The following is a 16,045-nucleotide window of genomic DNA, read 5'->3' as shown; positions in this document are numbered from 1 at the left end:
AAAGAAATTAAAGATGATACAAACAGATGGAGAGATATACCATGTTCTTGGATTGGAAGAATCAACATTGTGAAAATGACTATACTACCCAAAGCAATCTACATATTCAATGCAATCCCTATCAAATTACCAGTGGCATTTTTTACAGAACTAGAACAAAAAATCTTACAATTTGTATGGAGACACAAAAGACCCCAAATAGCCAAAGCGGTCTTGAGGGAAAAAAATGGAACTGGAGGAATCAGACTCCCTGATTTCAGGCTATACTACAAAGCCACAGTAATCAAGACAATATGGTCCTGGCAAAAAAACAGAAATATAGATCAATGGAACAGGATAGAAAGCCCAGAGATAAACCCACACACCTATGGTCAACTAATCTATGACAAAGGAGGCAAGGATATACAATGGAGAAAAGACAGTCTCTTCAATAAGTGGTGCTCGGAGAACTGGACAGCTTCATGTAAAAGAATGAAGTTAGAACACTCCCTAACACCATACACAAAAATAAACTCAAAATGGATTAGAAACCTAAATGTAAGACCAGACACTATAAAACTCTTAGAGGAAAACATAGGAAGAACACTCTTTGACATAAATCACAACAAGATCTTTTTTGATCCACCTCCTAGAGTAATGAGAATAAAAACAAAAATAAACAAATGGGACCTAATGAAACTTAAAACCTTTTGCAAAGCAAAGGAAACTACAAACAAGACGAAAAGACAACCCTCAGAATGGGAGAAAATATTTGCAAACGAATCAACGGACAAAAGATTAATCTCTAAAATATATAAACAGCTCATGCAGCTCAATATTTAAAAAACAAACAACCCAATCCAAAAATGGGCAGAAGACCTAAATAGACATTTTCCAAAGAAGACATATGGATGGTCAAGAAGCACATGAAAAGCTACTCAACATCACTAATTATTAGAGAAATGCAAATCAAAACTACAGTGAGGTATCACCTCACACCAGTTAGAATAGGCATCATCAGAAAATCTACAAACAACAAATGCTAGAGAGGGTGTGGAGAAAAGGGAACCCTCTTGCACTGTTGGTGGGAATGTAAATTGATACAGCCACTATGGAGAACAGTATGGAGGTTCCTTAAAAAACTAAAAATAGAATTACCATATGACCCAGCAATCCCATTACTGGGCATATACCCAGAGAAAAGCATAATCCAAAAAGACACATGCACCCCAATGTTCACTGCAGCACTATTTACAATAGCCAGGACATGGAAGCAACCTAAATGCCCATCGAAAGACGAATGGATAAAGAAGATGTGGTACATATATACAATGGAATATTACTCGGCCATAAAAAGGAACGAAATTGTGTCATTTGTAGAGACGTGGATGGATCTAGAGTCTGTCATACAGAGTGAATTAAGTCAGAAAGAGAAAAACAAATATTGTATATTAACGCATATATGTGGAACCTAGAAAAATGGTACAGATGAACTGGTTTGCAGGGCAGAAATTGAGACACAGATGTAGAGAACAAATGTATGGACACCAAGGGGGGAAAGTGGAGGGGGGGGTGTGATGAATTGGGAGATCGGGATTGACATACACACACTAATATGTATAAAATGGATAACTAATAAGAACCTGCTGTATAAAAAAATAAAATTCAAAAATTCAAAAAAAAAAAAAAGAAAGTGCCTGTTTCCCTGTATCTATACTAATACCTAACCTTTTGAATCTTTGACATTGTGATAAATTAAAAATATATCTCATTTAAAAACAAAAAAAACAGAAAAAAACAAACTTCATTATTCATAACTAAAGCACAATTTTCTAGCAGCTGAAGACTTTCTGCTCTTAAGGACTTTTATTAGTAGATATAAGAAGCAGAAAGAATTTTTTTAAAAAAGCAGCAGCAGTGTGGTTGTAAAATTCTGGCAATAAAATTCTGGACTTTGGACAGGGTTTGAACCATGAACCAGCTGTGTGATCTAGAGTAAATTGCCTAACTACTCTGCACGTTAATTTCATCATCCATAAAATGAAGATATTATACGCCCACTTTATACAGCTGTTTTGAGGATTAAATAGACAAAATACTTACCGATGATAAGCTTCTCGTCGATACTTTTTCAGGGCATGTTTATCCATGTTAGCAGGCATATCTGCTGCATTTTGTAACCGATCACTCCAGGAAGTTGTCATTTTATTTTATTTGTATGCTCAATTCTAGAAAAGAAAATCAGTAATTTAGTAGATTAACATTAGCATCTGTATATTGATACCAGAATTTTTTAATAAATTAGTAAAACTCTAGCTTGCAAATTGTCTGATATAACTATTTAAATATATTGAATATGGAAATATACTGAAAAATTAAACTAATACTTCTAAACTATGTAAATTTAGGAAAATAATTTCATATAGTAATTTCTATCCAGAACGATCATATATAACACCTTCAAAAAATTAAGCATGATTGCCAGTAATAATTTACTTTAATCCTAGATTCTAGAAAAGGGGCTGAGACCACAGACATGTGAAAATATATAATTTTCAGTTAATGTATGTTCAAAGTATGTAAAGTAAGCAACCTTTTAATTCTGATAAACATACTAAACTCAATCAATGGTAGTACAAATATGTATGAGTATTTGACTTCTAATTATATTATGCTTTTATATTTTTCTATGATAAATTATCTTGCAGCTAGTACTACAGACTGAACTAGAAGAAGCAATAAACTAAAACATTTCATCTCATTAGAATAAACATCTAAAACGAGGTGAGCAGATAAGTGTCTTTACTGTATTTTTACTATAGGCACTGTTACAGGTTTCACTTCTATTTTTGCAGTTTTCATCTGCAGCTTTAAATAAGGATGAAAAATAACCTTTTAGAGTTAAGAAGTTTATTAACATTTTATTAAAATACCAATGTTTGTGAAAACATCTGCATTCTAATTTATTTCCAATTTTGAAAATGCTAACATTGTTTATGACATTATGTCAATTTTAAAGTAAGCCATCTTTGTAGCTTTTTAAAATAATAATTTATTGAGGTGAAATTCACATAAGAAAACTAACCATTTTAAAGTAAATCAAGGACTTCCCTGGTGGCGCAGTGGTTAAGAATCCACCTCCCAATGCAGGGGACACAGGTTCAAGCCCTGGTCCGGGAAGATCCCACATGCCGTGGAGCAGCTAAGCCCATATGCTACAACTACTGAGCCTGCGCTCTAGAGCCTGCAAGCCACAACTACTGAAGCCCACATGCCACAACTACTGAAGCCCGCACGCCTAGAGCCCGTGCTCCACAACAAGAGAAGCCACTGCAACGAGAAGCCCACGCGCTGCAACGAAGAGTAGCCCTCGCTCACCGCAACTAGAGAAAGCCTGCATACAGCAACGAAGACCCAATGCAGCCAAAAATAATAAACAAATAAAATAAAATTTAAAAAAAAAAGTAAGTCAATGGCATTTAGTATGTTCATAATATAGTGCAACCACCACCTCTATCTAGTTCCAAAATACTTCTGTCACTCCAAAGTAAAACCCTTTACCCATTAAGCAGTTTCTCCCCATTCTCCCCACCCCATGGCCACCCCAATCCCACTTCTGCCTCTTTGGGTTTATCTATTCTGGATATTTCATATAAACAGAATCATATAGTATGTGAGTTTTTATATCTGGCTTCTTTCATTTAGCATGTTTTCTAGCTTCATCCATGTTGCATTATGTTTCAGATACTTCCTTCCTTTCTATGGCTGAATAATAAATATTCCACTGTGTGCATGTACCACAATTTGTTTATCTCTTCATCCGCTGATAGACATTTGGACTATTTCCACCTTTTGGCTACTGTGAATAGTACTGCTATGAACATGTACGAACAATGTATTTACTTGAGTACCAGTTTTCAATTCTTTTGGATATATATTTAGGTCTGTAATGTTTCTGAAGTAATCAAGATTTCCAAACACTGTTTAGATAACAAAAGTACTGGTACTTGCAAAAGACTCTAGTTAAGGGACTTCCCTGGCAGTCCAATGGTTAAGACTCCATGCTTCCACTGCAGGGGGCACAGATGCGATCCCTGGTAGCGGAACTAGGACCCCACATAACTTTTTTTTTTTTAATCAGTCATCAATTTTATACACATCACTGTATACATGTCAATCCCAATCGCCCAATTCAGCACACTACCATCCCCACCCCATCACAGTTTTCCCCCCTTGGTGTAGGACCCCACATAACTTAAGAGAAGTTATTTGCTAGGCCACTATAACTGAATCTAGATATACTATGGGTTTTTTTTTTTTAATTCATGTAGCAAATCCAGACTATTTTGTGGACCAAAAAAGGGTGAAATTTTGAAAAGTACAGAATTACAATGGAACTTCAATGGTTTTCAGTGGGGGGAGGAGTGGAGGTTGAGGGAAGGACCAGGACTATATCTTACATAAGTTTAAATAAGACTCAGAAATGAAATTTGTATTCTATGATGAATTAAGAGAAATCAGAATAGTCATGCCATTAAAGAAAAACTTTAACTTGAGCTCTACTGCAATTATAGTCCATATAATAGGAAATAAATTTTGTTTATTTATTGTTAAGGCCTTAAGTGAACTCCAACTTTTAAAAAATCTCTAATAGTATTCACAAAAGTCTACCTCTTTTTATTGTTAAAAAGTTAAGGAGGGATTCCTGGGTGGCGCAGCGGTTAAGAATCCCCCCGCCAATACAGGGGAAGCGGGTTCGATCCCTGGTCTGGGAAGATCCCACATGCTGTGGACCAACTAAGCTCATGGGTCACAACTACTGAGCCTGCACTCTAGAGCCCGCAAGCCACAACTACTGAGCCTGCATGTCACGACTACTGAAGCCCGCACGCCTGGAGCCCGTGCTCCACAACAAGAGAAGCCACCACAATGAGAAGCCTGCGCACCGGAACGAAGAGTAGCCCCCACTCGATGCAACTAGAGAAAGCCCATGCACAGCAATGAAGACCCAACACGGACATAAATAAATTTAAAAAGAAAAAGGGACTTCCCTGGTGGCGCAGTGGTTGAGAATCTGCCTGCCACTGCAGGGGACATGGGTTTGAGCCCTGGTCTGGGAAGATCCCATAGGCCACGAAGCAACTAAGCCCATGTGCCACAACTATTGAGCCTGCGCTCTAGAGCCTGTGAGCCACAACTACTGAGCTGGCGTGCCACAACTAGTGAAGCCCGCATGCCTGGAGCCCAAATTGGAAAAAATTAAAGACAAAGAAAAATTATTGAAAGCAGCAAGGGAAAAACCACAAATAACATACAAGGGAACTCCCATAAGGTTAACAGCTGATTTCTCAGCAGAAACTCTACAAGCCAGAAGGGAGTGGCATGATATACTTAAAGTGATGAAAGGGAAGAACCTACAACCAAGATGACTCTACCTGGCAAGTATCTCATTCAGATTCGATGGAGAAATCAAAAGCTTTACAGACAAGAAAAAGCTAAGAGAATTCAGCACCACCAAACCAGCTCTACAACAAATGCTAAAGGAACTTATTCTAAGTGGGAAACACAAGAGAAAAAAAGGACCTACAAAAAAAAACCCAAAACAATTAAGAAAATGGTCATAGGAACATACATATCGATAATTACCTGAGACGTAAATGGATTAAATGCTCCAACCAAAAGACACAGGTTTGCTGAATGGATACAAAAACAAAACCCATCTATATGCTGTCTACAAGAGACCCACTTCAGACCTAGGAACACATTCAGACTGAAAGTGAGGGGATTGAAAAAGATATTCCATGCAAATGGAAATCAAAAGAAAGCTGGAGTAGCTATACTCATATCAGATAAAATAAACTTTAAAATAAAGAATGGTACAAAAGACAAGGAAGGACACTACATAATGATCAACGGATCAATCCAAGAAGAAGATATAACAATTATAAATATATATGCACCCAACATAGGAGCACCTCAATACCTAAGACAACTGCTAACAGCTATAAAAGAGGAAATCGACAGTAACACAATAATAGTGGGGGACTTTAACACCTCACTTACACCAATAGACAGATCATCCAAAATGAAAATAAATAAGGAAACAGAAGGTTTAAATGACACAATAGACCAGACAAATTGAATTGATATTTATAGGACATTCCATCCAAAAACAGCAGATTACACTTTCTTCTCAAGTGAGCACGGAACATTCTCCAGGATACATCACATCCTGGGTCACAAATCAAGCCTCAGTAAATTTAAGAAAATTGAAATCATATCAAGCACCTTTTCCGACCACAATGCTATGAGATTAGAAATGAATTACAAGGGGCTTCCTTGGTGGCGTAGTGGTTAAGAATCTGCCTGCCAATGCAGAGGACAAGGGTTCAAGCCCTGGTCTGGGAAGATCCCACATGCTGCGGAGCAACTAAGCCCGTGAGCCACAACCACTGAGCCTGTGCTCCACAACAAGAGAGGTCACAACAATGAGAAGCCCGCGCACCACGATGAAGAGTGGCCCCCGCTCACCGCAACTAGAGAGGGCCTGTGCACAGAAACGAAGACCCAACACAGCCAAAACTAAATTAATTAATTAATTAATTAAAAAAAAAAAAGATGTGTACTCAAGGACAAAGATTTAATAAAATTATTGAAAAAAAACAAATTAATTACAGGGAAAAAAAACATAAAAAACACAAACACATGGAGGCTAAACAATACGTTACTAAATAACCATGAGATCACTGAAGAAATCAAAGAGGAAATCAAAAAATACCTAGAGACAAATGACAATGAAAACATGATGATCCAAAACCTATGCGATGCAGCAAAAGCAGTTCTAAGAGGGAAGTTGATAGCTATACAAGTCTACCTCAAGAAAGAAGAAAGATCTCAAATAAACAATCTAACCTTACACCTAAAGGAACTAGAGAAAGAAGAACAAACAAAACCCAAAGTTAGCAGAAGGAAAGAAATCATAAAGATCAGAGCAGAAATAAATGAAATAGAAACAAAGAAAACAATAGCAAAGATCAATAAAACTAAAAGCTGGTTCTTTGAGAAGATAAACAAGATTGATAAACCATTAGCCAGACTCATCAAGAAAAAGAGGGAGAGGACTCAAATCAATAAAATTAGAAATGAAAACAGAGAAGTTACAACAGACACCGAAGAAATACAAAGCATCCTAAGAGACTACTACAAGCAACTCTATGCCAATAAAATGGACAACCTGGAAGAAATGGACAAATTCTTAGAAAGGTATAACCTTCCAAGACTGAACCAGGAAGAAATAGAAAATATGAACAGACCAATCACAAGTAATGAAATTGAAACTGTGATTAAATATCTTCCAACAAACAAAAGTCCAGGACCAGATGGCTTCACAGGTGAATTCTATCAAACACTTAGAGAAGAGCTAACACCCGTCTTTCTCAAACTCTTCCAAAAATTGCAGAGGAAGGAACACTCCGAAACTCATTCTATGAGGCCACCATCACCCTGATACCAGAACCAGACCAAGATACTACAAAAAAAGAAAATTACAGACCAATATCACTGATGAATATAGATGCAAAAATCCTCAACAAAATACTAACAAACAAAATCCAACACATTAAAAGGATCATACACCATGATCAAGTGGGATTTATCCCAGGGATGCAAGGATTCTTCAATATACGCAAATCAATCAACGTGATACACCATATTAACAAATTGAAGAATAAAAACCATATGATCATCTCAATAGATGCAGAAAAAGCTTTTGACAAAATTCAACACCCATTTATGATAAAAACTCTCCAGAAAGTGGGCATAGAGGAAACCTACCTCAACATAATAAAGGCCATATACAACAAACCCACAGCAAACATCATTTTCAATGGTGAAAAACTGAAAGCATTTCCACTAAGATTAGGAACGAGACAAGGATGTCCACTCTTGCCACTCTTATTCAACATAGTTTTGGAAGTCCTAGCCACGGCAATCAGAGAAGAAAAAGAAATAAAAGGAATACAAACTGTAAAAGAAATACAAACTGGAAAAGAAGAAGTAAAACTGTCACTGTTTGCAGATGACATGATATTATACATAGACAATCCTAAAAATGCCACCAGAAAACTACTAGAGCTAATCAATGAATTTGGTAAAGTTGCAGGATGCAAAATTAATGCACAGAAATCTCTTGCATTCCTATACACTAATGATGAAAAATCTGAAAGAGAAATTAGGGAAACACTCCCATTTACCTTTGCAACAAAAAGAATAAAATACCTAGGAATAAAAAAAAAAAAATTAGCAGCATTCAAAGGAAAAGGAAACTATGATACATAATGAGGAGAAAAATCAACTGAAGCAGGGACTCCCCTGCTGGTCCAGTGGTAAAGAATCCACCTTACAATGCAGGGGACACGGTTTTGATCCCTGGTCAGGGAATTAAAATCCCACATGCCATGGGGCAACTAAGCCCACATGCCACAACTACCGAGCTGGCGTGCCTCAACTACACCCCACGTACCACAAACTACAGAGCCCACGCGCCCTGGAGGCTGCGCGCCACAACTAGAGAAGCCTGTGCACCACAATGAAGAGCCCACACACCTTAATGAAAGATCCCACATGTCTCAATGAAGATCCCTCGTGCCTCAACTAAGACCTGACGCAGCCAAAAATAAATAAAATAAATAAATAATAAATGAATAAATCTTTAAAAAACAACCAACTGAAGCAAACCCACAAATGACACAGATGATAGAATACTCAAAGACACTAAGTTATTATAATTGAACAAAATTCAATATATAATATGCAATTTAAATAATATGTCATTCAATATATAATTGATAATTGAATGTATTTCATATGTTCAAAAAACTAGAAGACTGAAAATGTTAAGTACAGGCATGAAAAGTCTTTTTAAAAGACCCAACTCAAACATCTAGAAGCGACAACTACAATCTGAGATGAGAAATACACTGAATAGATTAATGACAGATTAGACTTTAAAGAAAACATTAGTAACTTGAAGACATAGCAATAGAAACTATCCAAATTAAAACAGATCAGTGACCTATGCAACAGTTTCAAGTGTATTCTGATTTCTAATATATGCATAATTGGAGTCCACAAAAGAAAAGAGAAAGGGAGAAGACAGAAAAATTATTTAAAGAAATAGTGGGGGAAAATTTCCAAACTTAATGAAAACTATAAATCTACAGGTCCAAGAAAACTCAGCAAACCCCAAGCACACAAAACAAGAAAACTACACCAAGGCACATCAAAATCAAATTACTTAAAAGGAGTGATAAAGAGAAAATATTAAAGAAGCAGCTAGAGAAAGAAGACATCATACAGAGAAGAAAAAAACAAATTCCTCATCTGAAGCAGTGAAGCCAGAGAAAAGTGGAGAAACACCTTTAAAGAACTGAAAGAAAGTAAGTGTCAACCTAGAATTCTTTCCCTGACAAAAACATCCTTCAGAAATAAAGACTTCTTCAGATGTACAAAAGCTGAAAGAATTAATCACCAGCAGACTCTAAAAGAAATTTTAAAGGAAGTCCTTCAGGTAAGAGGAAAACAATACCAGATGGAAATCAGTCTACACAAAGGAATGGGTAACTATAAAAGATTTTTCCCTACTATTAAGTCTTTCTAAAAGATAACTGTTTGAAGCAAAAGAAACAGTAATATATTGTTAGGTTTATAACATATATAGAACTAAAATATGTGACAGTAATAACCCAAAGGTGGGTAAGAAGAGAACAGAAGTATACTACTTTAAGACTCCTATAGTACACAGGAAGTAGTATACCAGTTGAAAGCAGACTGTGATAAGGCAAAAATGCATACTATACACCCTAAAACAATCACCACAGTAACAAAGTTATAGCTAATAAGGCAACAAAAGAGATAAAATGGAAACAAGAAATAATCAACCCAAAATATGAGATAAAAAGAGAAAAAGGAAACAACAAAGCAAACAAAAAAATAGCAAGGTGGTAGAATTTTACTCAACCATATTTTAAAACTTACGCTATGTTTTAAATATTTACCCCAATCAAAAAAAAAAAAAAAAAGCTGTAGGACCTAAATATAAGACATGACACCACAAAACTCCCAGAAGAGAACATATGCAAAACATTCTCTGACATAAATTGTACCAATGTTTTCTTAGGTCAGTCTCGAAGGCAATAAAAATAAAAGCAAAAATAAACAAGTGGGACCCAATCAAACTTATAAGCTTTTGAACAGCAAAGGAAATCATAAACAAAATGAAAAGACAACCTACAGACTGGGAGAAAATATTTGCAAATGATGCGACCAACAAGGCCTTAATTTCCGAAGTATATAAACAGCTCATACAACTCAATAACAACAACAACAAAAATAACCCAATCAAAAAATAGGTGGAAGACCTAAATAGACATTTCTTCAAAGAAAACATACAGATGGTCGATAGGCACATGAAAAGATGCTCAACATCGCTAATTATTAGAAAAATGCAAATCAAAACTACAATGAGGTATCACCTCACACCAGTCAGAATGCCCATCATTTAGAAGTCTACAAATAACAAATGTTGGAAAGGGTGTGGAAAAAAGGGAACCCTCCTACACTGTTGGTGGGAATGTAAACTGGTGCAACCAGTATGGAAAACAGTATGGAGGTTCCTTAAAAAAACTAAATCTAGGACTTCCCTGGTGACACAGTGGTTAAGGATCCGCCTGCCAATGCAGGGACACAGGTTCAAGCCCTAGTCTGGGAAGATCCCACATGCCACGGATCAACCATGCACCACAAGTACTGAGCCTGCGCTCTAGAGTCTGTCAGCCACACTACTGAGCCCACATGCCACAACTACTGAAGCCCACACACCTAGAGTCCATGCTCTGCAACAAAGACAAGCCACCGCAGTGAGAAGCCTGCGCACTGCAACGAAGAGTAGCCCACACTCGCTGCAACAACAGAAAGCCTGCGTGCAGCAACAAAGACCCAATGCAGCCAAAAATAAATAAATAAATTTATATTAAAAAAAAAAACAACACGAAAAATAGGGAATTCCCTGGTGGTCCAGTGGTTGGGACTCCACGCTTTCAATGACAAGGGCGCGGGTTCAATCCCTGGTCGGGGAGCTAGGATCATGCATGTCACACGGTGTGGCCAAAAAATAAATAAAATAAAATGGTTAACATAAGTAAGCAAGTAAATAAATAAATAAATAAAGTCTGTCCTCCATCCTGAGGTTTAAAAAAAAATAAACAGAAAACTAAAAATAGAGTTGCCATATGATCCAGCAATCCCACTCCTGGGCATATCTCCAGAGAAAGCTGTAATTCAAAAAGATACATGCACCTCAATGTTCATAGCAGCACTATTTACAACAGCCAAGACAAGGAAGCAACGTAAATGTCCACTGACAGATGACTAGATAAAGAAAATGTTGCATATATATATACAATAGGATACTAGCCATAAAAGAATTAAATAATGCCATGTGCAGCAACATGGATGGACCTGGAGATTATCATACTAAGTGAAGTTAAGTCAGAAGGAGAAAGACAAACACCATATGATATCACTAATACGTGTAATCTAAACTATGATACAAATGAACTTATTTACAAAACAGAAACAGACTCACATAGAAAACAAACTTGAGGTTACTGGAAAGGGGATGGGAGCAGGATAAATTAGAAGTTTGGGATTAGCAGATATAAACTACTATATATAAAATAGGTAAACAACAAGGTCCTACTATATAGCACAGGGGACTATATTCAATATCCCATAATAAACCATAATGGAAAAGATGAAAAAGAGAAAATATATATATTTATATATATATAAAACAATCACTTTGCTGTACATCAGAAACTAACACAACATTGTAAATCAACTATACTCTAATAAAAAAAATTTTTAAGTTGGCATGGTTACATTAATATTAGACAAAGTATACTTCAGATCAAAGAATATTACCAGGTTTAAGGAAGCCCATTTCTTAATGATAAACAGGTCAATTTATCAAGAAGACATAATAATCATAAATGCTTATGTATATCTAATAACAGAGCTTCAAAATACATGAAGCAAAAACTTGTAGAACTGCAAGGAGGAAGTGACAAAACCACAATTATAGCTGGAGATTTCAGTAATATTTCAATAACTGATAGAACAAGTGGACAGGATGTCCGTTAAGAATAGAAAAGACCTGACCAACATTATCATCCAACTTGACCTACCTGACATTCATAAAGCAGTCCACCCAACAACCACAGAATACACATTCTTTTCAAGTGCACATGGAACATTTACCAAAATAGATCATGTTCTGGGTCATAAAACAAGTCTCAATAAATTGAAATTGAAAAAGAATCAAGTCTTACAAAGTATGTTCACTGGCCACAATGAAATTAAATTAGCTATAAATACAGAAAGATATCTGGAAAATCCCCAAATACCTGCAAATAAATGAACACACTTCTATATAACCCAAGGGTCAAAGAAGAAATCAAAGGAGAAATTAGAAATTATTTTGAACTGACTCAAAATGAAAATACAACATTATTAAAACGTGTGAGGACTTTCCTTGGTGCGCAGTGTTTAAGAATCCATCTGCCAATGCAGGGGACACGGGCTCGAACCCTGGTCCAGGAAGATCCCACATGCCGAGGAGCAACTAAGCCCGTGCGCCACAACTACTGAGCCTGTGCTCTAGAACCCACGAGCCACAACTACTGAGTCCACACACCACAACTACTGAAGCCCATGCTCCTGGAGCCTGTGCTCCACAACAAGAGAAGCCACAGCAATGAGAAGCTTGCGCACCACAATGAAGAGTAGCCCCCTCTCGCCACAACTAGAGAAAGCCCATGCACAGCAACGAAGACCCAACACAGCCAAAAAAAAAATTTTTTTAATTAAAAATAAAATTTGTGAGAAGGGAAGCAAAACAGTTCACTAAAAACATCAACTAAACACAAAAGGCGGCAATAAATGGAGGAAATGGGGAACAAAAAGGGTTTAAGTCATTCAGAAAACAAATAGCAAAATGACAAAAATAAGTCCTTCCTTATTAGTAATTACTTTGAAGGCAAAGTTTCACAGAAAGGATTAAAAAGACATGATCCACCTATATGCTGTCTACAAGAGAATCACTTCATATCCAAAGACACAAATTGGTTTTAAGTGGAAGGACAGGAAAAGACATTCTATGCAAATAGTAAGCAAATAGAACTGGAGTGGCTACACTACTATCATGCAAAATAGACTTTAAAAAAAAATTTTTATTTATTTATTTATTTTTGACTGTGTTGGGTCTTCCTTGCCGCACGCGGGCTCTCTCTAGTTGCAGCGAGCAGGGGCCACTCTTTGTTCAGGTGCACAGGCTTCTCCTTGTGGTGGCTTCTCTTGTTGCAGAGCATGGGTTCTAGGCGTGCGGGCTTCAGTAGTTAGTTGTGGCTTGCAGGCTCTAGAGTGCAGCCTCAGTAGTCGTGGCACATGGGCTTAGTTGCTCCATGGCATGTGGGATCTTCCCAGACCAGGACTCAAACCCATGTCCCCTGCATTGGCAGGTGGATTCTTAATGACTGTGCCACCAGGGAAGTCCCACAAAATAGACTTTTAAGTAAAAAAAAAAACAAAACTGTTACAAGAGACAAAGAGATGCATTATATACTAACAAAAGGGTCAATTTGCTAAGAAGATATAGCAATTACAAACATAAATGCACCCAACAAAAGAGCCTCAAAATACATGAAGCAAACACTGACAAAATTGAAGGGGGAAATAGTTGGAAACTATTCCCAACTATAGTGGGAAATAGTTGGGGACTTCAATACCTCACTTCCAACAATAGATAGAACATTTAAAACTAATATTGATAACGATATAGAGGGCTTGAACAAGTATAAACTAACTAGACCTAGGAGACATATATAGACCACTCCACCCAACAACAGAATATACATTCTTCTCAAGTGCACATGGAACATTATCCAGGATAGACCATATGTTCAACCATAAAATAAGTCTTAATAAATGTTTAGGGACTTCCCTGGTGGTGCAGTGGTTAAGAATCTACCTGCTGGGCTTCCCTCGTGGCGCAGTGGTTGAGAGTCTGCCTGCCAATGCAGGGGACACGGGTTCGAGCCCTGGTCTGGGAAGATCCCACGTCGCGGAGCAAATGGGCCCATGAGCCACAACTACTGAGCCTGCGCGTCTGGAGCCTGTGCTCCGCAACAAGAGAGGCCACGATAGTGAGAGGCCCGTGCACCGCGATGAAGAGTGGCCCCCGCTTGCCGCAACTAGAGAAAGCCCTCGCACAGAAATGAAGACCCAACACAGCCAAAAATAATAAATAAATAAATAAATAAATAATTTTTAAAAAAACTAAAAAATAAGAATTTATGTCCCCTTTAAAAAAAAAAAAATGAATCCACCTGCCAATGCAGGGGACATGGGTTCAAGCCCTGGTCTGGGAAGATCCCACATGCCGTGGAGCAACTAAGCCCATGTACCACAACTACTGAGCCTGCACTCTAGAGCCCACGAGCCACAACTACTGAGCCCGCGTGCCACGACTACTGAAGCCTGCGCACCTAGAGCCCGTGCTGCGCAACGAGAAGCCACCGCAATGAGAAGCCCGCGCACTGCAACGAAGAGTAGCCCCTGCTCTCCACAACTAGAGAAAGCCCGTACGCAGCAACGAAGACCCAATGCAGCCAAAAATAAATTAATTAAATTAATAAATTTATTAAATAAATAAATGTTTAAAAAATTGAAATCATACAAAGTATCTTCTTCTATTGTAATGGAATAAAGCTAGAAGTCAATAAGATTAGGAAAACTACAAAATTCACAAATATGTGGAAGTTAATCAACACACTCTTAAACAACCAACAGGGTCAAAGAAGAAATCACAAGGAAAACTAGAAAATAGTTAAGAGACAAAAGAAAACAAAAACACAAAACACTAAAAACTTATGAGATACAGGGAAGGCCGTACGTACTCAGAGGAAAATTTACAGCTGTAAATGCCTTCATTAAAAAAGAAGAAACATCTCAAATCAATAACCTAACTTTATACCTGGAGGAACTAGAATGGCAAAAAAAAGATGAACAAACTAAGCCCAAGCCCAGCAGAAGGAAGGTAATAATAACAATTAGGGAAGAAATAAATAAAATAGAGAATAAATAAACACAGAATCAATGAAACCAAACGTTCATTCTTTGAAATGACCAACAAAATTGACAAAACCTTAGCTAGAATGACTAGGAAACAGAGATAAGATGCAAATAACTAGAATCAGATGAAAGCAGGGAAATTATTACTGATCACACAGAAATAAAAATCAAATCCAACAATATTTTAAAAGAATAATACAACCAAGTGGAGTCAATCCCAGGAATGCAGAGATGATTTAACATGCTAAAATCAGTCAACGTATTAGCCGACTTAAAAAAAAAAGGAACAAGAAAAACTGTATGATCATCTCAATAGATATAGAAAAAGTATAAGACAAAATTCGACATGCTTTACTGATAAAAACTCTCAGCAAACTAGTTATAAAGGTAACTTCCTTAGTATGATAAAGTGCATCTACCAAAAACCTACAGGTAACATCATACTAAAAAGATGAAAGACTGAATGTTTTCCCCCTAAAATCAGGAAAAAAGATGTACAGTCTCACCACTTCTACTCAAAATTGTACTGGAGGTTCTATCCTAGCCAGTACCATCAGGCACCTCTCAGCATATACAAAAATTAATTCAAAATGCACTGTAGGCCTAAATGTAAAATCTAAGACTATAAAACTTCTAGGAGAAAACATAAGAGAAAGTCTTTGTGAGCTTTGGGTTAGTCAAAATTTCCTAGTTCCAAAACCTAAAGCACAATGGATAAAAGAAAAAAAGTTGATAAATTAGATTCCATCAAAATGTAAAACTTCTGCTCTTCGTAAGATACCAAAAAGAGGAGGAAAAAACAAGCTACAACAGAAGAGACAAATTCTCAGCCTCATGGAGCCTACATCTTAGTGGAGGAGTAAGACAGTAACCAAAC

At 37.0% G+C, this 16,045-nt stretch overlaps 1 protein-coding gene across 3 annotated transcripts in view; it reads right to left on the bottom strand.

Annotated features, from left to right (window-relative positions):
- The window catches only part of NT5C2 (5'-nucleotidase, cytosolic II), a 105,880-nt gene that overhangs the window by 75,272 nt on the left and 14,563 nt on the right, over nt 1-16,045 (bottom strand). The window contains exon 2 of one of the 3 annotated variants that reach the window (XM_036828129.1): nt 2,083-2,207. In XM_036828129.1, the coding sequence (XP_036684024.1) occupies nt 2,083-2,183 (101 nt within the window). In that variant the 5' untranslated portion in view covers nt 2,184-2,207. Of the gene's footprint in view, nt 1-2,082; nt 2,209-16,045 lie in introns of those variants that run through there. The other 2 variants (XM_036828128.1, XM_036828127.1) reach the window with 2 other exon arrangements.

The sequence above is a fragment of the Balaenoptera musculus genome, chromosome 16 (genome assembly GCF_009873245.2).
Source record: "Balaenoptera musculus isolate JJ_BM4_2016_0621 chromosome 16, mBalMus1.pri.v3, whole genome shotgun sequence".
Taxonomy (NCBI): Eukaryota; Metazoa; Chordata; class Mammalia; order Artiodactyla; family Balaenopteridae; genus Balaenoptera; species Balaenoptera musculus.
Note: the sequence above shows the minus strand (reverse complement) of the source record. Positions and strands in the feature narration are given on the sequence as shown.